The sequence below is a fragment of the Rhipicephalus sanguineus genome, chromosome 2, assembly GCF_013339695.2.
Source record: "Rhipicephalus sanguineus isolate Rsan-2018 chromosome 2, BIME_Rsan_1.4, whole genome shotgun sequence".
Classification (NCBI taxonomy): domain Eukaryota; kingdom Metazoa; phylum Arthropoda; class Arachnida; order Ixodida; family Ixodidae; genus Rhipicephalus; species Rhipicephalus sanguineus.
In genome coordinates, this window is record NC_051177.1 from 12,633,661 (window position 1) to 12,657,907 (window position 24,247).

At 45.3% G+C, this 24,247-nt stretch overlaps 1 protein-coding gene across 1 annotated transcript in view; it reads left to right on the top strand.

Moving 5' to 3' along the window:
• The window catches only part of LOC119382421 (multidrug resistance-associated protein 1), a 351,316-nt gene that overhangs the window by 192,276 nt on the left and 134,793 nt on the right, over positions 1–24,247 (top strand). The window contains exons 16-18 of the mRNA XM_037650116.2: positions 4,398–4,591; positions 9,465–9,641; positions 19,225–19,392. Of these exons, the coding sequence (XP_037506044.1) occupies positions 4,398–4,591; positions 9,465–9,641; positions 19,225–19,392 (539 nt within the window). The remainder of the gene's footprint in view (positions 1–4,397; positions 4,592–9,464; positions 9,642–19,224; positions 19,393–24,247) is intronic.

Consider the following 24,247-nt stretch of genomic DNA (forward strand, 5'->3'; position numbering starts at 1 on the left):
CTCGCACATACAACTACTACTACTACACTTTAAGAAAAACATCTGGCGTTCTTTCGTTCTGCTTTTACAAAACATCTGGCGTCTTTCGTTGGTTTATTTCATCAATCAACGGCGTTTCGAACAAAATTTTTATTGTTTAATTACGCACAGGAGAAATCTCACCAGGCACTACCTTGGAGGTAAACAATGGCTGCTAATGGCAATGAGAGACAGAAGAAGTCGGCTTTTAGCTAACACTTACACTTCTACTTCTACTAACGTTTCCTACTGGAACATGCCAATGGCTGCTAATGGGGAATGAGAGACAGAAGAATTCGGCTTTTAGTTAACGCGCACGCTGCGAATTTTTTATTGTTCAACAACGCACAGGAGAAATCTCCCACCGGCACCACCTTGGAGGTCAAAGCGTAAGACTTGTTACTCACTACTACGATCACGACGACTACAAGGGACGAACGGGTGCCGCCTTAAGGAGCTTCGCCCCTAAAACGGCACCCTGCTGTTTTGAATTTGCACATCGAAGCGTCGTGCCAGCCGTCACATCGATAGCAACGGCATTGGGAAGGCGGGTTCTCGTCTTCATGCTTGTTTGGAGCGGCCTTGTTGACCTCTCCGGAGTCCGTTGCCGCTTTGATTCCCCGCTGCTGCCTTGACACACTCTCCGCTGATAGGGCTATATCCAAAGCGCGTTGGAAGGTCAGGTCCTTTTCTGCAAAGAGGCGCTGTTGGAGATGTTCGTTGTGGATGCCGCAAACAAATCTGTCTCGCAGCATTGCGTCTTGTAGCAGCATTGTTGGGTTCCATTGTGAAACGGGCTCTTGACTTCCCCCTGACGATGTCGATGTTGAAGGCATAGCCACTAGCATGCCAAAGTTGCAGTCCACTGTCAAACTCTTGTGGGCTGCAACATAGCTGCTGATCGATTCGCCGGGGTTTTGGTCTCGTCACTGGAACATGTACCGGCCGTAAAGCTCCGATGGTCTTGGATCGAAATGCCGCTGGAGAAGTGTGACCAGTTCGCTGAAGCTGACCTCTCCAGGGGTTTTCGGCGCGACCAGCGCACACTCAGTCTCGAAGGTGTTCACGCCGCATACCGTGAGGAGGAGTGCCCGCTTCTCTTCGTTTCTGATGTCGTTCGCCACAAAGTAGAAGTAGACGCACTGGATTCATGATGCCCAGGACTTTCGCGAGGAGGGCTCGATGGTGCCATATGTTCCTCCTGTAGCCATGGCACGTAACCTCGAAGCTGCGCTTGCTTCACAATCCCATCCTCGTCGCCTCCTCGTGTTACGTTGCGGGATTTGTGTGGCATTCCTTGGGAAGAACCACACCGCTCGGCTGCTGGGTACGAACTGCTTTATTTGCAAATGGCGCCTGTTCGCGAAGGCACGGTCCGTGTGCTGCATCCTTCGTGAAGGGGAAGACGTAACTGAATATCCCTTTCGCTCTGGCCGCGCGGCTGAGTGACCGGAAGCCGGTGCTTGCTAGTCCCGGAGCGGCAGCACGCCTATTTGCCGGGAGCGGCAGTGCGTCGCTTGTAGAACGTCACAATTTCTTTATTTCTTAAAATCTGGCACTTGTGTCAACGTTTTATGCAAATAGCACTGCTTTTCTAAGTACTTCCACTGAATTTATACAATAATAATTACTATTTGTTTCGACCTTGCTTTGATAAGAAAATTTGTTTCTGCAGGCTTAGTAATCAATGATTAAGTCATCGACTCATTACTGATGATTCACCATGCTGCTGTTACATACTTATATCATACGTAATCAGAATTGTGCATCATATGCAGACATTTCAGTCGGTCTGGTAGCACTTTGCAGATCTACAAATAATAGTGAACAGACAGCCAGCTGCAAAATGCTTTGTATAACACTGGTTCTTGCAGTTTCCACAACACGGGCCCCTTCACTCTGTCGTGCTATTTCCAGTCTTGGTTGACATGGACAGTGAATCACCTGTGGCACGAACCCGCATACCCCGGGCCATGGTATGCGAGTATGGGCCACACGTGCCTGGTGGAAAGGGTTTTATGACGTGCGTGACAAGGAAGCCGTGTGGTTCATGTCATGATCTGCTCAAGTCATAAGCTCATGCCCGCCTATGCCAGTTTCGGTATCAACAAAGTTAAGGAGATGACCATAAGAGCGCCAAGACATAGGTGGCTAGATAGATAGATGAATAGATGAATAGTTGGACAAACGACCGTGATCGCAGGATCGTGTTCGGTCAGTGATTCTTGGTGATGATAAAAGGTGACGGTTTCAGAGGTGCTTGCACTCCTTTCATCATCATACCTAGCCATTAGTTTATCGCTTTCATTACATCTAATTTCGTTTTATCCAATTCGGTAGACATCCATAGTTTTTTTAGCACAAGACGACCCCACAAGACCACACAGGACAAAGTGGCAGGCATCCCCATGAGATTTGAATTGAGCTTTTGCTGTAGCAGCATTTTTTTAACGCACATGTTCACCACACTCTTTTTTTCTGACTTGGAATGAGCCACATTATATGGCAAGAGTAGATCAGTACGTACTACCTTTTAGTTCACACCATCAGCATTAAAACGAGACATATGTCAAGGAACCTTTTTTCTTGAAACCACTACCTTGTGTGCCATTTCATCATGGTTGGAAGCAGTTTTATACCATCACTGGTAACTAGACTCGTGTAACGATCTGGAATGAAGAGCAATTCCATAATCACAACTTTCATCAACAAACTTAAGAGACGCCTCACCAAGCCACATAGCAAATTTTAGTTAGACGCTGGAAGTTGTTGCGTGCTGAATGAAGTGCATTATGCCGCAAGAATTCTTCAAATCGATTCATTACGAGCTGAAAAAAACAATAATTTGTAGTGGCACGAAACCATGATGCGAGGAGGCGAGCTTCAAATCCTTGTCACTCGCCCCGTGTAGCCTTTGCAAGTCAAATCCCTTCCCTGCCCTCTTCGACAGCAGAGCCGGAGGATCACATGATGCATACGCATGAAAACATCATGCGCATGAATGGTTACGTGCACATGACGTGCCCGAGCCAGCCTGGGCACGCGAGCGTTGCATGGCCGCAACCTTTTTTTCTTTATGTAGCGGCCGTGGGCATTGTGTCGGCGTTCTCTGTGGTGTACTGCCTGTTTCTGCGGGATGGGCATGAAAGTTGCAACATTTGTGCGGGCACGAGACTAGCGGTATCAAGAGCCAGTGCCGCATGAACATTTAGGTAGACACGGGAGAATAGATGAGCCTAATGAGTGCTTAACACGCCAGAAAAACTTTCGTTGTCAGGGCTGGCGTCTGCTTGACATGCAAACCGCAAGAACACAGAATGCATGCGAAACGGATGCAAATTAGCCATGCATCTCGCTGCAATTCGCAGTAAAAAAAAAAAAAAAAAGAAAAGCACGCGTGCATTTCATTTGTGTGTCTTATTATTTCTCTCAAATTTCATTAATCTGTTCAAGCAACAACACAAACTGCAAATGTCGCGTTCAATAATTATCGCAGCGTCACATGCTACTGCGGGCGACGTCAGAGCACAGATGTCTACGTAGAGGAGCGACGTCAGAGCACGGACAACTACGTAGGGTCATTCTTAGTAGTTCGTTATCCCCTCCGTCTTTGGGCGCGTGCCTGCAAGACAAAGGGAAAGCGGCGTTCAGCTTGAAATTTGACCTATTTCCACGGCTCGTAGCGTTGCAAATTTTGGCGGACGTGATCGTGAATGCCCAGTGTATGCATTGTGCTCGTCAGCTCAAAATGGTCAGACCTGTTGAGGGGCCCTTTAAGAAAAATACTACGTTTAAGACTAAGGGTTTGCGAGTTGACTGCAAAATAACAGGGCCAAGAACAAATCACTACCGGTGAGGACACTACTAACGTAAGTGTACTCATGCTTCTGCCAACTTATATTGATTTGTCAAGCGTTTTGGTATACTGCTTACGTGTGCAATACGCACGTGTTATCTTGTTGCATTGCATACCATGTTAGATGCACTGTAATAGTGTGCTTACCTGATCCTGTTGACCACTAGAGTGCTGTTGTCTGCATAATGGGCAAATTTTTCATGCTGTTTTCGCAACTTTTCCGTTACTTTCCTGTACCAGTGTTGCGCATAAAATTCGCTCTCTCTATCTCTCTCTGTGTGCGTGCAAAATAGTTGGCTTGCCACTCTGAACATTTCCTCAGTGATAATGAAGGAAACTTAAAGCTCTTTACATGGGAGCATAGTAACACAGTTTGCTAGATGACAAGTAATTTGTACTGTGTCAGGTGCACATTTGCAGACTACTACTTTTTTATGGACACAGTTGTGCTTTCTCGGTCAGCCTGCTTGACAAGGCCCATTTTGTTTGAGCTGCTGTTCTTGCTTGTGATATTTTTTTGTAGGACACTCCGTCACTTTGAAGAATGCAACCCTGTCGTGGTCAAGAGAAGAGGCTCCTGTTTTGAAAAATGTGACTCTGCATGTCAAAACGGGCAGTCTTGTTGCAGTGGTTGGCTCTGTTGGTTCAGGCAAGTCGTCCCTGCTGTCTGCAATCCTGGGGACACTAGAGAAGGTGTCGGGCACTATTGATGTCCAGGTCAGTTGCTGCACTGGATGATACTGAACAACGGGGCAATACTTTGCCCCACTTTGCATTCTCTGCTGTTTGAAAAACTTGTAGGCATTCCTAAAAAAGTGTCATCGAAAATTTCAGTTTTGCGCTTTAATCCATTGTCCTCCTGGTTAGCTGGGGCTGTATTTAGATGGTTAGTGCAGACGCCTCAGAAAGGTGTTTGCTCTGGGTCAGATCACTGGTCACTTCCTTTTTGAGAAACTCACATGCATTTCCTTTGTAGCCATTCTAATATTCCTCTGCAGTTTTTTGCTACTGTCCAAATGGATGCCTGAAAGTAAGACAAGACAAACCACAAGGGGTTGGGGCATTTACCCAATTCATAATGGTTTCATTCTGAAAGGAGTTTGAATTCTTTTTCAAATTTTTTTAGTTCAGCACATCCTGCACAGCCAAACAAATTGTTGCCAAATTTTGCTTGGAAGCTGCTTTGTTGCATTCTTGCATAGTTATACTCTGTACAGTTTTGAGTTGTGGGCGCTTAGGCTGAAAAAGGCTGTTTCTGTCGTGATTGAATGTTTTTTTTAGCAGACAAGAAATAGCTAATAAGTGTTTGAGTCAGTCTGGAAAAAAAAAAGAAAAGAAAAATTTCATAGACACTATATGCGAAATCGGGCATGTTCTAATGTTGTATAAAAATAATCAATTCTGAGGCGTGAAATACATGAGCATTTTGTTGTATGTTATATTCATTCCCAACAAACAAAAATTATAATTTTTGAGTGGCTCCTGGAATGGGGCACATTGAATACAGTGGTGTCTTCAGCAAGGTGATCCTCTGCAGCCATACATAGCACATTGAAGTAAAACAAGCACCACTCTGGAAGCACATTGCAATTCAAGCCGGCTGAAGTAAAGTATGGTGCGTCACAAGCCTTTTTGTACATACCGTCACTGACACACTGCCGCTGAGGAGGATATACAGATTGCACCAATTCGTTGAACGATGGGACTTGTAGCAATAGGTAATGGGCACCAATATGAAGTAAGACCATAACAGACACACCTTCGTAGATCGCCTGTTAAGCATGCTGTCACGCAAAAGCTTTGGGGCATCTCAAAGTTTACCTCTTGTGTGCTCCTGCCAACCTCCTGGTGGCTGCAGGAGGGAGGCTCTGTCACCATGCACTGGCTAACCAACCTCACCTCTCCTGAAGTCAAGCAGCAATGCTGCAATAAACACATGCTTTCTCGTGCATCATTCCTTACCTTTCCTGTATTCCTTCTCTCTTCAATGAAGCAGCTAAGTTTCTACAAGGGTTCAATTATTCTCTTGCCTTGGCACATGGAATCGAGGCACAGCTGCTGGTGTTGCTTTCCAAAGCGACACCGGCAGCTGCTGCTGCTGCTTTCTGCAAGTTTTTTTTTTTTTACATCAGTGTCAGCAACTGAGGAAGCCAGCATGTGGCAATCCTTGTCAGTTTTTTTAAAGATTGTTGACCACTGAGCTGTTTCTTCGGCTGTGATCCAGCTTATCGCTCACCAAGGATCAGCCACTAGGTTCTTTGCTGTCCACACTTGCAGTGAAGTTCCCTGCTCCATTTGACAACACTCTTATCGGCACCAAACATGATTTTTGTCCTTTACACTGGAGAAACTGGATCACTGCTCATGCTTTAAAGGGGCCCTGCAACACTCTTCCAAGTAACCATTGAATGGCTTGATTCAAGGAGTTTATTGCCTCATGAATCAACCGCCATAAAAATTTTTAGAACCTATCAAGTATGAGCGGAGTTTGTCGTAGGGGAAACCACGCAAATGGCAAGGACAGTAAAGGCACACACTCAACCACACGTGTCTTTCCCCGATGATATGTTCAACCAACTTACTGCAAGTTCACCGTACAGACGCTGTATAGACGGTTTCGCTCTTGGTAAACAAACTGGCATGCACCGAACAGTCTGCCCAAGAAGACTTCCGGTATGCCACTTCTGGTAATACTTTTTCAACGGTCCCAGCAGCTGTTTGCTTGGTGTGTTTGAGTTTGTTGCTCTATTATTTCTGGCGCATTCATTCAGATGTTTGGAGCGATGTCTAGGGACTTTATGAAGGGTCTCGACGATGTCGCACGGGGCAGATACGAGCAGAAACTGCAGTGGCCAGGAGAAGAGTTGCCTGATACGCTGAGGAGGAAAGTGGTGCCATTCCGACTGGAGCTAGAAACCTGTCTCTTGTCCCAGCCGCGGACATATTTATGTACTTTGGTCTAGGGCACACAGCATCACGATAAAATTATTCTTGCACTTGTTTTACACCGGACACTTTTGATAGAGATCGGCGCCGATCGGAATCCATCGTGAGCCAAAGTGTTCGGTATGACTGAGAAAATATTAAACGTACTCATTATGTGATGACGTCAGGTGAGGCTGAGTTAGGCAAACTACCATGCATGGTTTACTTACGAGTACAATATTCATGTATATCAAGCTTTCAGGTTAACCTGCCTCATAGTCCATGCTCCAACCGCAAGATAAATTAGCTAGAGTGCGACAATGTCCAATGGCGGCAACACGACAGTCGATGAGTCATTAGCTCGCACCAATGGGAACCCACTCGCAGGCGTCGCACTAAGAAAACAAGCAAATGCAACGGTGTTGCTGCGATTGGCAACAAAATGTGGTCACCACAACGTACACTGTGCGGCGATTCGCATTGAGCGCTGCTTTGGTGTACCGTGTGTTGCTTCGAACAGTACACATCACTGATGAGGCTCCAAATACGAAAAACACCTTTACGATGGATTTTCAATGGTAGCCAGCTTTCACATTTTGCTATCCACTTCAGGCGTCAGTGCAGCTATCTGTCATGGGTGGAAGGCGACGGCGTCCGACGTGTTCCTTGTAATTGGGGACCTTGGACTAACGTCTGAGCATCGTCTGTGTATGCGTTGAACTTTACTTTCCTTTGATGAAGTGGGCAGAGCAAACTGCTCGCTGCTTGTGGGAATCCAGTTTTTATCGTCTGATTGCTGCAATCCAGGCGCTCTTTCTGCCTTCATCTGTCGGGAAACAAAACATTTTGATTTGCGATAGAAAATTATTTGCAGATTACAGACTGCATCATGGCACCACACAGCAGTGCCCGAGTTGCGAGCGCTTCATCGGAATAATTCTATCCGCAGAAAACATCGCAGCAGAAGCAGCCGCGGCCAGCAACGCAGGCTAAAACCACGTTTAAACAAAGTAAACAGGAAGTTTTCTAGGGAGCGTTTCCTGTGAACGCACAATGTTGCCAGAAAATGGCAAGTGCTGGCGAAACCATCTATAGTAATTGCTTTCTCTGTTCTCTCGCCCCGACAAGCACGCTGAAAGCTAAGCAGGGAGGGAGGGAAAGAGGGTACATCACGGGCACATCATGACCTTGAGCACGTTTTTTTTCCCCTGCGAATGCGCCGCTTACTTTCAGTGCTAGAGAGCGCGCAGGCACTTGGTGGCTTCCCCCGGCGGCCTTGGTAACTACGCAGCTCATGATGCTCAAATTAGCCAATGGCCGTGACTTTGGGTATATGGCATCATTTGTAGAAAGTAGAGGGAATGATTTCTAGCTGACTTTGAGAATTAATTGTAAATTCCAGGCCGCATGCTGCGCTATAAAGTGTGGCTCGCGTGTTCTCAGGAGCCTCGACTACTGATCAACAGCGTTTTCTGACCATGCTCAAAAAGTGTTGCAGGGTCCCTTTAACTTACCTGATGGATGCCCCATTAGTATTTGTTTAGATGCCCTGGAACTGTGTAGAACTATGTAGAATGCAACATTTTATTCCACTAAAGCTTGAGAGACGTGCTTATTTTGATGCCTGTTTCCCAAATTTATGGTGCAGTTTAACTCCTTCAGGACCGCTTAAAGAAGAGGCAATAGGGAAGTATGTCAGAAATTTTTTTTATTAAATCAAGTCATAGCGCTATATCTCGGTTACATACACCAAAATGAAACTAATGAAATGGTCTTTCATACAGATTAAAATATCACACAAAGGGGTTATACGTAGTAATAATAAAAAATGTCCTATTGAACACTCCCTGCAAGGACAACATAGAAAAGTTGGAATAAACATAGATACTTGAGCAAAAATACTACAGTAAAAAAAAATCCAAGATATGTATAACATGGCGGTGGAATCACGTCGGTTTCCTTGCGTGGCCCTACGGGAGCCCGACGCCATGGTCCGCTACATTCGCTGCCGCCGCTACCCACAAATCTCATATATTGCCGCCTTCCAGAAAAGTGGCAAACTATGCCGAAATTGAAAGTCTAGTGACAAAACTACATGCTAGAGAGCAATACATGTAAAAATGCGCGAAAACTTAAACTAGACAGCACGTGGAAATGCGTCAGTCATATATGATTGATGCTGCAAGGGGGCGGTCCCAAAAGAGTTATTACAAACTTGAGAAAATCCTACGTATATCGCCTCTGTGGCAAGGAAGAAAGGATCTGATAGGTGCAGCAAAAGCCAAAGACCAGCAGCCTGGTGAGCATGAGGCAGTGACTGATGCTCTTGGACCTAAGCTGTTTTCACACAGCCCTACTTTTCCAGATCTTGTGAATATACTAAACCCCCTTATACGTCGTAACGAATTAATAAATGAAGCGTGTCCCACATTTGATTTGCTTCTTTAAGTTGGTGTGATCGTGTGCTGATTTTCTACGTAGCTTTCATTTGCTAGATGTGCGACATCTGCAACACAACTTCCATGGTCACTGGGTACAGTTGCGGTTGAAAGCACCCAAGTAGGTCTCGTAGAACAACGAATGTTACAAAAAGAAACCAGTCTCACTAGCAGTGTGGTTGTTTATCACAAACTGGCTTGCACAAAGACTCTGTTTGACATTGAAGGGCCGCCTGGCATATGTGCCGCAACAGTCCTGGATCCAGAATGCCACGGTCAAGGGCAATGTGGTCTTCATGAATAGACTGGATGAAGACCGTTATCAGGAAGTCATAGAGAGCTGTGCTCTTCTGCCAGACCTGGACATACTCCCTGGTGGAGAAAACACCGAGATTGGGGAAAAGGTACTATTTTGCACACCGTCCTGATGCGATCTGCTTTTGATTGTATAATTAATCTTATACTGAACTCTTCAGAAGAACTTTAAAATTATTGCGTAAACATGTTCGTTGGCTGCGCTCAATCATCATAGTAATGAACTGGGTTTATAAAGGGAAAGCCCTATGTCTCACGAGTCAAGAGACCTTGCGAGACACTTTGCGAGACCTGCTAAACGCGTGGTGTCACGAGAGGCAGTAGAACCACGTTGATACGTTTCCGAAAAAAATGCGGACAATAAACATACGATCCGAATCCAGTAAAAATTGAGGCTGACAAGCCCATATTGAGGTGCATGGGCAAAAAACCTTTATTTCTCAAAAAACATGGCGGGACTCTTCGATTTTCGAACTCCTGGCATCTCGCTGGCAGCCAGAGGTCAGCCAGCTAGTTCCGGAGCTAGGACCGGAAATAACGTCGTGGTCACGTGTGTTGAAATCCTGAGACAACCCGAATACAGTCGAACTCCGCTACAACGAACTCCGCTTCAATGAAATTTCCGGTACAACGAAAAATTCTCGGTTCCCCATCAACAGTCCATAGGAGTCAATGCCTAAATATGCTCGCCACAACGAACACTTTTTCTGCTGCCGTTCCACTTCAACGAAATTTGACGATGCCATTCGGGGCTCAAAAATTTAATTTACCGTGCAATAAACATAATCTCGGACATTTTGATGCATTTTAGAACATAAAAATACGAATTCAAAGTCTGAATCGCGTGTTGGAACCACCAGAACCGCCGCTGTTGACTGAGCATTGGGGCCGCCATTGCTTGATAGCGACAGCGATCAGACTGCCCTGCTTTCGCAACTGGCTTGAGTTGCTTCTGAGTCGCAGACAATCCGAAGCCAAAGCTCAGTTGTCGACACTGGGGTGCAATCGCTAAACAATAGCTTTTCCGATGCCTTTCCAATACTTTTCATGCTTTTCGCACTTCGCTAGTGGTCAGAGCCAGGGCCGTAGCCAGAAATTTTTTTCGGGGGGGGTTCAACCATACTTTATGTATGTTCGTGCGTGCGTTTGTATGTGCGCGTGTATATATACGCAAGCAAAACTGAAAAATTTCGGGGGGGGGGTTTGAACCCCCAAACCCCCCCCTGGCTACGTCCCTGGTCAGAGCGACGGTAGATCCGCCACATCCGCGTTATCAACGCGAGCAGCCCTGGGGTGCAGTCGCGGAATGGTGCCTTTTCCAATACCAATGCTTTCCGTGCTTTTCGCGCTTGGCCAGTGCGACCGGTGGTCGGAGCAACAATTCGTCCGCATTATCAACGGGATCAGCCAGCCGCGAGTGTTGGATAAGAATAGCATAGAATAAGGCATAAGTCATCGTTCCGCGATAGCACGCCTGCATGTCGCCGTTGTCGGCGAATAGCTAGTGTTAGCGTGTTGGTGCAACTGTGCAGTTTGTGTTGCGCGCCTGTGCTTGTTTGATTCGTTCGTGGAAGCCGTTGTTTCTGCGTGCTTTTCATCTTGACGTCGCTATGCATATATGAGAATCGCGTCGTAACGCTGCTGGGGATGCAAAGGAAGCAGCAGACTCTTTTTGAATATTGGAAATAAAAGTTTCACTGTTCTACTAGCTCAGGTCAGCCATATTTTTTTCGATTTCACTACAACGAAATGTTCGCTTCAACGAACATTTTTCCGAGCACCGTCAATTTCGTTGTAGCGGGGTTTGACTGTATTGCAAAATCGAACTGTGGGGCAAACAGCGTAAACGTAAAGAAACGCTACCGCCGTGTCAGCAGACGAAAGTTTGCGCTGCATGAGCGTCGATTCTTTCTGCATTGCCACGTCGAAATATGGGGCTAGGTTTGCCGAAGAGCGGAAGTGATATTCTCGAGCATACACATTTGGGATACGATCACGTACGTTCGCAAGATAACGCGCGACTCGCCCCGTCCGTGAAGAAAACTGCTGCCCCGCTAAAGGCTTAACAAGCTCAACTCTGCTCAGTGAACGTAACAATCACGGTACAACACGATATGCGAAACCTTGGAAAGTGATAAGCATCCCCGAAAGCAACAGCTGTTCGCGGCTATCGCATATGACGTCGCACACTCGCGCTGATCAATTTGTGTTCTGTTGTAACTTTGAGACATGCGGCGGTATGTTCGCCACCACTCACTCGTAATCGCACCATCTCACGTGGCGGAACAGGCTTTAAACGATAACGTCCGGCGTAATGGCAACTGAAGGTGAAGTCCCCAAGTACCCGCACTGCGATCCGTCGAGTCCTCACAAAGATGGTGGTGAGCGCGCATCATCTCGTTTTGGAGTCTGATAACCAGAAACCTTCCAGATATCTTCCAGAACAAATTTTTTCTGGCAGGTTCTGATGACCCGCTGCTGGGCAGAATTGTCCAGCCAGAGAAAAACGAACGATGGGCGGAGCAACCTGAAAACGAACGCACTACGGGAAAAAAGTGGGGGAAATTGTCGGCCATATTCACTGGGCACAATGGCGGTGTTGCTACGTGTCTCGGCAAGTTGTGCAGCGGCGGCAGCATGTGCCTTTCCGTAAGTCTTGTACCGAGCCGTAGCGGACTGGAGGAGCGACAGCCTCTATTCTTTGAGCCACATTGTTAGTTCCCTCGGCTGTTGTAGCCATGGGGTCTGAACAAAAGTGCGTGGAATGAGTGTGCATCTATGTGTACCGTGCTACGGATGAAGGATTTGCAATGCTCAGCAAAATCGTGCCAAGTGATACAGAAAAGAGTTTTTTTTAAAGCCTTTTGAAGATTTTCACGGCCAGCATCGCCGCCTACCTTCGGGTCGGTATGTGGTTGGCAAGAGAGCGGCGATAACGCAGACGGGACAATTGAGCAAAGCACAGAAAGTGTGGAGGGGGGAAAGGCACTGCGGAGAAGCTGCCGTCGCCACGCGGCGGCTGTCTGCCACTTCGCACTTCACAAGTAGTTTGAAGTTTGAAGTTTATTTTGCTTCCATTACAGAAACAAGGAGCAGGAGCAAAAGGCTACGAAGGCCTGACAAAGGGCTCCCGCTCCTGTTGGCACTCAGCATCAGCGGTACAAATGACAATACAAAATACATCACACATGTTCATATCAAATTAAATGTCACATAAGCAGTATACAGATCACATGATGAATAACAGATGAAGAAGAAAAAAAAAGAACATGTAGCTTAAATCAAATTAATCCGAATAAGTAGCCCGGAATACAAAAGAAATATGCGCATTAAACAATAGTTAAATACAGATGATTAAGAATCTGTAGAATAATTTTCCTGTAACTTCAGTAAAAAATGACATAGGAAACGAGAGTGAATTGCATTATTCAATTGTAAAAAAAATGTTTAAAAAATAAAGCGTAACAGTATGACACGAAAATGATACACATCATGCATATTCCATTTGATGCTTTATAATATACAGTTTCATAGATTTTTTTTGACAAAGTACAGAAATCAAGGGGACTTAGGCGATTTAATAATTGCGGAACCTGGTAGCCTATATGCTGCCTGCCATAAACTGTTCTGAACTTCGGTATTGCCCTAGTTTCATTGCGTAGGGAATACCGACATTTTGATTCGGATGACTTAGCTGTGTAGAGTTTGTTTGTTTTGATATGTTGAAATAGCCTATAGTAGTATATCTGGTTAGCTTTCAGCAAAGTGTGTTTAATGAACAAATCATGCAGTCGCAAATCTGGAAGCCTATTTGTGTAGTTTTCAAAGCATCTAAGGACTGTCTTTTGCAATATTATCAATTGTTGATAGTTTTTTGAGTATGTCGTACCCCAAACAAGCAAGCAATATGTAAGTCGGGAGTAGAACATGGAGTAATATAATACTTTTTTAAGCCAAAGCAGAATCAATTCCCGGATTCTGTTAAAGCATCCCGTCATTTTACTAAGTTCTGCAGATAATTTTTCTACGTGTCGTCCAGGACTTATCGCCTCTAAACCAGATGCCCAAGAACTTATGAGCTTTTACTTGTTCTATTTGCACATCTTGAAACAATATTGTTAACTTAAAATTCATTGGTTTGTTAATAGGTGCAAAAATGATGTATTTAGTTTTGTTGATATTAAGTTGCAGTTTGTTGCTGTGCAACCACGACATAAGTAGTTTCAGGTAATTATTTATTGAAGTCTGTAACGTTTGCAATGACTTTCCGGGAAAAAAACACATTAGTATCATCAGCATACATAATTACACTTTGAGAATATGGTATATAAGAAAGATCGTTTATGTACAGGTTAAACAACAAGGGTCCAAGTATAGATGCTTGTGGGACGCCCTGTAGTATCTTTAATTTCGGAGATTTGGAATTGTTAATAGATACATACTGATACCTGTCTTGTAAGTAACTTCGAATCAAGTCATGTGCTGTCCCTCTTATCCCACAATAATACATCTTAGTCAACAAAATGGCGGGGTTTACAGAATCAAAAGCTTTTCTTAAATCTAAAAAGAGACCAATGGTGTGTAATCTTTGTTCAAAGTTATTTATTATTTCACGTTTAATAGAGAGTAACGCTTCTTCACAGGATCTTTTTTTTCTAAACCCATATTGCACGTCAGACATAATAGAGTACTTTTGGACAAAACTATCAATGCGGACGTTTATGATTGTCTCAAAAATCCTTGACATCACCGGTAATACCGATATGGGTCGGTAATTATTAAAAGTGTAGTCTGTTCTGCCTTTGTGCACCCGGCACACACTAGCCAGCTTGAGTGCTTCTGGGAACACACCCTGTTCGAGCATACAGATAACGACAGGAGTTAAAGCACTGCAAATTATGTCCATTACGTGTTTCACGGCAGCTGGTTTGATATCGTCATAGCCTGCAGCTGCATTATTCTTTAGGTTACGCATGATGTCTGACAGTTCGTGCTGCATAGCTGGTGTCAGTACAATAGAAGTAATTGAACTGCTTTTGTTATACGCGTCTACACTTGGATGTTCATTGTGCACAGTCGGACTATACTCTCCACTACGAATGAATTGGTGGTTTAGCACAGTAGCAGCTTCCTCATCATTTAGGATGCCTTGATTTGTGGTTAGAACTATGGGTGCTGCGTCATTCTTTCTTTGTGCAAGGTTATTAACCGCCTGCCAGAACTTCTTTTTGTCGTTTGATACATGGGAGAACAAATTCTCATAGTAACATATTTTTGCATATCTGAGTTCTGCATTGAGCTTGTTTCGATATATTTTGAACTCAGCAAATTTCTGTGGGTCACGTGTCTTAACGAAAGAATGATACATGTTATTTTTAGCGGCAATCTTATTTAAAAGTAGGCGCGTAATCCACGGCTTTCTAATCTTTTTCTTGGAGGTACGTTTAGTTGTCTTAATAGGAAAGGCTAGCTCGTAACATGGCATGAAACTGGCATAGAAATTGTTATATGCTTGATTTACATCACTTTGCTCGAAAATCGGTTCCCAGTTTGTCTTTTCGATAAGAGAGCGGAAGTGAGCTAAAGAATTCGGGTCGATATTTCGATATGAGCACATGCCCATTTTTATGCTTTTATCATTCGTCATTGGCAAGAAACAAAACGTTGGCAGATGATCACTTATGTCCACTGGCAAGAGACCAGCATAGCTACTTGGGCCAGGTGCATTCGTAATGGCGACATCTAACAACGTCGCGCTATCCGCCATAATGCGAGTGGCTAGATTGATAAAATTTTCACAGCCATAGGCATTTATAGTTCTCTTAAGTTCACGCGCATTAGTGTCATTTCCTAACATGTTAATATTCAAGTCACCCATTATCAGAAACATTGAACCAGTGTTATTTAGGTAGTTTAGTAGTTCATCAGTGAATTCAAAAAATGGTGTCTTATTTCCATTTGGAGGCCGATATATGACATATACGTGAAAAGATTTCAAACACACAGTAAGACATTCTACATGTTCATTATTAGTGGTGAAACTTGAAATCACCTCATATTGGTGATGTTTTCTAAGATACATAGCCATGCCGCCACCGCGCCCACTAGTACGTGTGATGCCTTGGTATATGTACCCTTCCAATTGGGGTGGCTTTTCACTTTGCGTTAGCCATGTCTCAGTAAACATCAACACATTGAAACTGATGTCCAGATTTCCAAGCAATTCTCGCAGGTCATCTCCTTTGCTTCTAATACTTTGTAGGTTTAGATGCAAAGCTGCCATGAATTTATTTGGATTTAACTTAGAAACAGAAATATTAAATGAGTCATGATCGTGATACGCACAGCAGTTGTGACCGGGATTAGCCATGCATGTCGGTACTAGTACACAAACTTGTGTTCAGATAAATCAAGGCATTCACTCGACCATTTTATCAACATCATCCAAACAGATTAGACGAAGGACAGGTGAAGTTTCATTTCACCTAGCGAAAGTTTTCCCACCAGCTGTCCACACAAATTTCCAGTTAACACCTCTCTTTCTTTCTAATGGCAGCTCCGAGCAGCTGCTTACCCTCTTTCGTCAAATGTTCATTGATGAACACTGGATTATGCTTGTCAAATCCACAAGAGGGCCCTTTTTGCACACCTGAATGACAGTTTCTGGCTACAAAATGTATCGTACGACCGAAGGTTTCCGCGGTGCTGAACGTTGCTGCCGAATAATCGTATTTTCTGGGGACGTATCAGCCGGAATGTATTACACACAGTTGTAGTGAGTTATTTTTAATTTTTGCGATTGCGAGGGTAGGAGCCGGGAAATTGTACTAAGCGGGAACGTATCAACGAGGTTCTACTGTATTATGTGATCACAAATGACGTCGTGATTATGTCATTCCTGATCTGTGACATTATCCTGCTTCATGAAATCGTCACTTGGTCAATGCCTGATGCCGGAGGCAGTTCAGCAATGGGTGAGGTGCAGAAATTTCTGGAGTAATATATTGAGTGTCTCGTTGGAGTGTGCGCTTTCACCGTTTCTCTCCTTAGCATTAGTTGAAGGCAGTGGCATAGCCAGGGGGGCACAACGCCCCGCCCCCCTCCGCTCAAATTTTTTTTTTTGCCGTAGCATACAGAGCAGAAAATGACACTCGACCACATCTGCCTGCCCAGCCCCCACTACAGATCAAGGACGTCTCCCCCCCCCCCCCCCCAAAATTTCTGCCTGCAGCCCTGGTTGAAAGGGATGTCACTTGTTTTGTGCTCGCCTTAGTAGTTTGATTACATTCTTCTACTGGGCAAGTCTCAGTGGCTTCACAAAGAACATAATATTACCCTGGCTAGCTTCCGCTGCCTCTTCACGATCCAGCTGTCGTTTTGGGTTACAACTAGGGGTGTGCGAATGTTCGAAATTTCGAATATTTTTCGGATAGGGTTTGCTATTCGATTCGATTCGCACTGGAATTTTTCTATTCGAACTATTCGAACTTCCCAAAAACAAATACAGCTGTGTCCAATTGAAAGTGAGCCCTTCAGATTTTCAATATGCTTCACCTCATTACACTCTCGTATTGCGGCAATGTTGCCTTTCAAGTAGGGGTGTGCGAATATTCGAAATTTCGAATATTTTTCGAATAGTGTTTGCTATTCGATTCGATTCGCACTGGAATTTTACTATTCGAACTATTCGAACTTCCCAAAAACAAATACAGTCAACACCCGATTGAAAGTGACCTCTTCAAATTTTTAATATGCTTCACCACATTACACACTCGTATCGTGGCAAAGCTGCCTTTCAAGCTCAGTTACGGTCGAACTTTGCCAAAAGTCAACAACCGATTGGAAGTGGTCCCTAGATTTTCAATATGCTTCACCTCATCACACCCCGGTATTGCGGCAAAGCTGCCATTCAAGCTCCGTTACGGTCGCAAATGCATTAACTCAAGAAAACGCTGGTTCCAACATGGAGAAGAAAAATGTGGATGAGGTGGGGGCTCAATTAATGCTGTTTTGGACCTGAAATTTGGGTAGGAAATGCGAAAAATCGGAAGCCGAAGCTTTTTAGCATCCAAAATTTCAGATGTTCTTATAATATAGACGTCTAGGAGGCAGATTTGGAACTTGTCCGCCTCATCAGTTGGGCTTCCACAGAAGTTCCACAGAAAGAGGAGGAGAGGCTGAGGAAACGGCATCTTTGCCTATCACGTGTAAAGTGTTATCGGCAACACTTTGGTTGCACCAAACCATGTACATAAATACAATTCGGCCTCTACATTGCCTCATTCTTGATAAGACAACTATGAAACACCACCCCGCCAGTGCTTCATCAACCTAGCGAAAAGAAACACTTTCATGTTGCTATCTCATAAGAATATGCTTAGGAATCCTCTCTTAACTTCTTTTTTTGCAATTTCGCTTCGAAGTATTCGAAAAATATTCTAGAAATATTCGAGAATTATTCGAAAAATATTCGATTCGATTCGCACTCACACTTCAATATTCGAATTCGCTTCGCACCCAAAATTTTGCTATTCGCACAGCTCTACTTTCAAGCTCCGTCACGGTCGAACTTTGCCAAGACACAGTCAACGTCCGATTGGAAGTGGTCCCTAGATTTTCAATATGCTTCACCTCATCACACCCCGGTATTCCGGCAAAGCTGCCTTTCAAGCTCTGCTATGGTCGCAAATGTATTAACTCAAGAAAACGCTGGTTCCAACATGGAGATGAAAGATGTGGCAGAGGTGGGGGCTTAATTAATGCTGTTTTGGACCTCAAATTTGGACAGGAAGTCTGAAAACAGGAAGCCGAAGCTTTTTAGCATCCAAAATTTCAGATGTTCTTATATATCGACGTCTGCGAGGCAGATTTGGAACTCCGGACTTGAAGGGAGCACACCCTCGTCCACCACATCAGTTGGGCTTCCACGGAAGTTGAAAGAGGAGGAGAGGCTGAGGAATTGGCATCTTTGCCTATCACGTGTGAAGTGTTGTCGGCAACACTTTGGTTGCACCAAATTATGTACATAAATAGAATTTGGCCTCTACATTGCCTCATTCTTGATAAGAAAACTATGAAACACCACCCCTCCAGTGCTTCATCAACCTAGCGAAAAGAAACACTTTCATGTTGCTATCTCATAAGAATATGCTTAGGAAACCTCTCTAACTGCAATTTTGCTTCGAAGTATTTGAAAAATATTCTAGAAATATTCGAAAAATATTCAATTCGATTCGCACTCACACTTCAATATTCGAATTTGCTTCGCACCCAAAATTTTGCTATTCGCACAGCTCTAGTTACAACCTGTCACTTCATTAAGCCCTACCCAGACCACTTGAACAGTTTATGATCACATCATTAACCAGTAGTTCAATCAATTAATAAGTCATGTCTTCTTCTTTCAGTGCACTTAGGATATTGGCATCAGGTATATTGTAACGTGTTGTATGGTGCATTGTTATATGTTGGCATATTGTACAAGAGATTTTGCTGGTTGATTGAGCGTTGTCATTGTGAAAAACAGCCTTAGCTACAGGAAGTACAGGGAAGCGGGGTGGGGCCCACTGCAGTGCTGGTTCTGTTCATCTCCCTGCAGTCCTGTGGGCAGTCGGCATTAATGGATGCTGGTGTTAGCGTTGATGTGAACCTGTACTGATAAACACCTTTCAGGGCATCAACTTGAGTGGTGGCCAAAAGCTGCGTCTCAGCTTGGCCAGGGCAGTGTACCATGATGCGGATGTCTACCTCCTGGATGACCCATTCAGCGCTGTAGATGTGCATGTAGCAGCCCACCTATTTGAGCATGTGGTGGGGCCCACTGGGATTCTGAAGTCAAAGGTAACTTCTGCAAGTGCTGGCACTGTTTGCCCACATTTTTAACCCATTTCGTGTCATGGATGAGCCCAGCTTGTCCATGCTTTTCTGGTAAGAACAACAAAAGACGAGCCATTGATGCTGCTTTGCCTTTTCTTGCATTGCCATGGATGATCTGGCTTTGTCTTGGCGATTTGCCATGATCCCTTAAATGGCAGCACACATCCTGTCCTGCAGCGAAAGCAGAGGCGAGTTTGTTTGCACGGAGGAATTTTAATATATTGGCCAGGCGGGTCCACAGTAAAAGAAATCTGGCCATTTTTGGTGAGAATTAAGGATAACAGTGTGACCTAAGGAGTTTATGGCGTTCAGCAAACTGTTCAGCAAACTGTTCAGCAACTGTTTGTTATGTTCTGAGCATGCTCTTGTTGATTTAGAAAACAAGTGCTGCATTTAACAGTGTTTGGCGTCACTGTAATGGAAGAGGCGCATTTCACGCAAGTACCTATTAATAGGGGTGTGCGAATACTCGAATATACGAATACGAATCGAATTCCAACTTGTCGAATAGTTCAATTCGCAAATCGAATATGAAGTATTCGGTTACTCGAATACAGTAAAATCTTGTTAATTCGACCCCCGTTAATTCGGAATTTCGGTTAATTCAGACGCGACGTCTGGTCCCGTCCAAAATGTGCATTGTTCTATGGCTGAGAACTCTCATTAATTCGGACAGATTCGACCGCGCTTCGGTTAATTCGAACTCCCGACCGAGGTCGGGTCGAGACGGGGAAGCAGCAGCGGATACCGCCACGGCCGCGGTTCGGATATAATTTGGATTCGCAGCCGAAATCGACGGCGCATCTAACAACTTCGAGATCGGATCATGGCCTCCGAGATTTAAAACGAGGCAACGAGATCGGATTATGGCCTCCGAGATTTAAAACGAGCTTTGCATCTCGGAGGCACATACACAATGAAAGGCAGTGCATCGCTACTGTCATCAGCAACAGGCAACATGGCGACGGTCCGTCCGCGTTATCAACGCGATCAGCCAGCCACGAGTGGTGGATGATAAGAATAGCATAGAATATGGCATAAGGCATCGTTCCGCGATAGCACCCCTGGTCTTCCGCAACGTGCGCGGTGAAGCGTTGTGCAGGCCTGGCGTTCCGGACTTTCCGCACGCCTTTCTACGTACGAGCCGTGCAACATTATCAACACTGACTTAAGGCTCTGCCTGAGAAGACGATCGTGTTTAAGGGGGACCCGTGCGTCGGCGGGAAACGGAGTAGAGAGCGGGTGACGGTTCTTCTGGCTACGAACATGACCGGCACAGAGTAGCTGCCGCTGCTGGTGATCGGAAAGGCTGCGAAGCCAAGATGTTTTAAGAACATTAAGCAGCTGCCTGTCGACTACCGCTTTAATAGAAAGGCTTGGATGACGGCCGAAATATTTCAAGCCTGGCTGCGTCAGCTAGACTGCCGCTTTGCGGCACAGTGTGCGCGGACAGCCACCTTCAGGAACTTAGCAAAATTGTGATTTCCTTGCACGTTCGTTGCCTCCGCGAAGCAAACCGCGATCACCGACTTCTTTAAGAAATAAAAGTCTGGTGGTGGCGGAAACATTTTTCTAGTGTTTTGATCGTACTCGCGATAATTCGAACCCTCGGTTAATTCGGACATTCTCTCTGGTCCCGTGAAGTCCGAATTAACGGGGTTTTACTGTATTAGATATATTCGGCGCGTCTGTTTGGTTGGCGGGTGAAACACATACAATAATTTGAGACTGCACAGTCTGTCCAAAACTACACAAAGTTTGAATGTCACGAACCTGAGAGCACGCAGATTAAATTGTGGTCGTGACACAGCCGAGCCGCTGAACCCAACTAAGACAGCCTTTTGTTTGCGCCGCTCGCACAGGCTGCACTATGTCTCACTTCGTACACATGCAACAGTTGTATGTACACTTGGGAGGAATCTCAGACTGCAATTCGCGAGCACAAAACGAAAGTGCGCCATTACGAACCGCAAAACCACGCACCACGACCGCCACAGAGAACATTACTGGCGTGCAGCACTGGTTGCGTCACGTCGCTGCGCGGCTGATGATGATGATGTAGTGGCCTGCCCCTTTGCAAAGGGGGAACACACTCAGTGTTGTGGACTCAAAAAAGAAAAAGAAAAAAATGGAATCAATAAAACCTGCACGCGACAAAGGCAGGAGATGCGCACACAACATCCCAGGTCCGAAGTTCGGCGTACAGTTGTCCACCACTCAGCTGGCTGGGCGGCACTCGCGCCACCTCTCGGCAGTAGAGCCACCCAATTTCTCTTCAACTTTCGCAGACGGGATAGAGGTGGCGCTTGTTTAACTTCTCCATTGACTCGTCGAAGCTTTTCTCGTGAACATATTCATAGTCAGTGGTGGTTAGTTAACGCGTCTGTAACCACTCTTCCGTGCACTTTTTAACTTTTTCATTTTTAAATTTGATTTCATTGTTTAGTCCTCTAGGCCAGGGCATCCGTTGATGCCCGCCCATTACAAAGGGTGGGGCCACAAATCCAATCCAATCCAACCGCTGGCTCTGCGACGTTTGGCCGTTTGCGTCATTTCTCCGGGCAATCCGAAACCACCAAGTCCCTCGCAATCGGAAACTACGCCGACGTGTCCTGCTACCGAATTGTATCCACGCGAGCTGCCGGAAAACGTCGTCCAACGGTCCTGCTGGTCAGGTGCGACATGAGTGAACGAACGAAAAGTGCCATTTGGAAACATTTCGTAAAGAACTCGGCCCAAGAGGCAACGTGCAAAAGCTGTGACATGAAACTTCGCACACCATCGAGTACGACGACGCCACTTGCGAATCATCTCAAGAACAAGCATTTTTCTTTGCACAGTGTGTTCATGAGAGACCGCGGTAAGCAAGGACGACCAGACGAAGCACAGCCGCTCATCAAAAATGCGTTGAAGTCGGGCAAGGACCTGTCGCAGCGCGAGAGAACGGCGATAACCACGAGGATTGCCCGAATGCTGGCGCTCGACCTCCAGCCTTACAGCTTTGTCGAAAATCGGGGTTTCAAAGAGCTGATGAACCACATGGAGCCTTTGTACAAGATACCCAGCCGCACTACATTTTCAAGGACAATCATCCCGGAGTTGTACGAAGACACATTCATGGCTGTGAAGGAGAGAATGCATGCGGACTTCCAGGAAGGCGTAGAGTCGATCTCGTTGACAAGTGACATGTGGACGTCGAGGTCTAACCAGAGTTATATCAGCCTCACCTGCCACTATTTAACCTCCAACTTCGACGTGAGAAGCTTTGCGTTGGAAAACCGGAGCGTGACCGAGAGCCACACTGCTTGCAACATCCTGGAGCACCTGCAAGCAATGATGGATAACTGAAAGCTGCCACTGTAAAAAGTGCCAGTCTATGTGGTGACGGACAATGCACGAAACTTTTGCGCGGCCCTTAGGGGTATTTCTTGCGTCCCAATGCAGTGTATGGGCCATAAACTGCAACTAGCTATAAAAGATGCCAAGGAAGAAACAGCAGGAGTGCCTGCCATTCTCAAGAAGTGTCACGTAATTGTTGGCCATTACAAACACAGCGCCCAAGCTGCGGCAAGACTGAAGGACTGCCAGCGACGAATGGAGCTCTCAGTTCTGGAACTTATTCAAGACGTGGAAACAAGGTGGAATAGTGAGCACGACATGCTCTCGCGTCTTGTGCAGCTGAAGGAAGCCATCTGTTTGGAGTTGGCCACGTCTGAGACAACTGTGCCCAACCTGGCACCACAGGAGTGGAAAGCTGTGGCTGGACTAGTCAAAGCTCTTGAACCAATCGCATCGGTGACCAAAGATCTTAGTGGCCACAAATATGCAACTTTGTCGTCAGTGGTACCGTTTTTGTATGGAACACAGATGGTTCTGAAAGACTGTATTGCAGCCGATGATGACACCTCAGAGTTTGCTAGAAATTTGCTGAATAGCATGAGGACAAGGTTTCCAGGGCAGGACGAGCAAAAGGAGTATGTGCTGGCAACCGCCTGTGACCCAAGGTTTAAGGACCTCTTCTGTACTGAAACATTCCGGGAAACAAGGCTCTTGGAGCTTGCAAGAACTGAGTTGCAGCTCCCTCCAGAAGAAGAATCAAGTGACTGTGTCGAAACGTCGACATCTACAGCTCACAAGGAGTGTGTCAGCAGCATCTGGAACAGCATTGAGAAGCTGGCGGCGTCATCAGAAAGAAGACACTGCACCGAAACAGCCAACATCAAGGAGTTTAAGCGGTACCTTCGAGAGCCCACTTGCAGCAAGGACCAAGACCCTCTAGCATGGTGGAAAGAAACAGGCAAGCAGCACTTCCCAGAATTGTGCAAGATGGCCATGAAATACATGGGCATTCTCGCAACAAGTGTACCAAGTGAAAAGTTGTTTTCAATGGCTGGTAACATTGTTACGGCCCGGAGGGAGAAGTTGACCTCGGATCACGTACAACAGCTGCTTTTTTTTGCATGAGAATTTGTAAACATTTGTGCTTCTTTTAAATAAACTTGTTATTCGATATTCGACTTTTTTTTTCTTAATTCAATTCGGTATTCGATTGGAGACTTACTATACGGTATTCGCACACCCTTACCTATTAATAATAGAGCTGCTTTACATACTTGTTTCTGGCATTAAATTTAGAATCAAGTTTTATTTACTAGACAGATAAACTGAAAGGTCCTCTGGGCTAAAAACCATGAAAAAAGGTTGACGATGCCTGGATGATCATTATGTGGCAGTCGCGGTACAAAGTTCATGTATTTATGCACAGTCACTAGTGTGGAGCGCACGTGAACTCATGGCAATGTGCATGAGTGCGCCATCT